Genomic DNA, 1,076 nt, shown 5'->3' on the forward strand with positions numbered 1-1,076 from the left:
GACCCGGTTCCTCCTGATTCTGACCCGAATCCTCCTGGTTCAGATCCGGATCCTCCTGGTTCAGACCTGGATCCTCCTGGTTCAGACCCGGATTCTCCTGGTTCAGACCCGGTTCCTCCTGATTCTGACCCGAATCCTTGTGGTTCTCACCCGGAACCTCGTGGTTCTCACCCGGAACCTCGTGGTTCTGACCCGGATCCTCCTGTTCCCCTCAGAGACTCCAGTGATGATGAGCAGCTCACCCTGTGGTCAGCGTCCCGCCTCCCGGCCCGCCTCCCGGCCCGGTCGGAGATGCAGAGTAGAACCTTGCCTGCCAGAGGTTCGCAGGTCCAGGACCAGGACGACAGCAGTGACTTCGACATCGTTCACAGGTAAGAACTGGTCAGGTAAAGTTCCTCCCACTGCTCTGATCCTCCATTTTAAACCCCTGAACGTCTGTTTTCCCACTCTGTCTGCTGTCAGTGAAGCAGACGTGGCGTACCAGGACCGGTCCGGGTCTTCGGACTCCGACAGCGACTCCGACTTGTCAGAAGCCCTCGCTGAGATCAGAGTTCAGACTCCGGGTCGTCATGGAAACCAACAGTCTAGTGTTGCAATAAACTGAATGTTATGAATAATAAATATATTTTTACCTTCAGCTGAACTCCGTATAACGACCGAATGTTGCCACATTAAAACATTATTTTAATCCTCTTATGAGCTCCTGGAGTTGTTCAGGTGGATCTGAATCCATGTTGGGAAAAGTCGCTCCTGTTGGTTCTGATCCGACCCGGTTCGGATTCTGGACTCTTCTTTGTTTCAGAGTTCTGGACGTGTGAGAAGAGGAAACCAGAGCTCTGCTTACAGCTGCTGCTGATTCCTGTGATGCTGATAATTTACCAAAATAAAGTGAAACTGAACTGAAAGACAAACGGCGGGAAAAATCCCAGATCTGGATCCAGTCAGTTTGTTTTCAAGTTTAATAAACAAAAATCTGTTTAAAATTTCTTCAGCTTAGAAGCTATTTTAAGACAAACACCAACTTAATGAAGAAGAAATGATCTGCACAGTTTGCTCTAGGAAAACGGCAAATCCAG

The 1,076-nt window shown here is 49.3% G+C and overlaps 1 protein-coding gene across 2 annotated transcripts in view; it reads left to right on the top strand.

Moving 5' to 3' along the window:
• The window catches only part of dcst2 (DC-STAMP domain containing 2), a 10,691-nt gene extending 10,048 nt beyond the window's left edge, over positions 1 to 643 (top strand). For both annotated transcript variants that reach the window (XM_016663441.1, XM_016663442.1), the window contains exons 14-15: positions 216 to 371; positions 463 to 643. In XM_016663441.1, coding sequence (XP_016518927.1) covers positions 216 to 371; positions 463 to 604 — 298 coding nt within the window. In that variant the 3' untranslated portion in view covers positions 605 to 643. The remainder of the gene's footprint in view (positions 1 to 215; positions 372 to 462) is intronic.
• The last annotated feature ends 433 nt before the right edge of the window (positions 644 to 1,076 follow it).

This window comes from Poecilia formosa, unplaced genomic scaffold, assembly GCF_000485575.1.
Source record: "Poecilia formosa unplaced genomic scaffold, Poecilia_formosa-5.1.2 Scaffold420, whole genome shotgun sequence".
NCBI classification, from domain to species: domain Eukaryota; kingdom Metazoa; phylum Chordata; class Actinopteri; order Cyprinodontiformes; family Poeciliidae; genus Poecilia; species Poecilia formosa.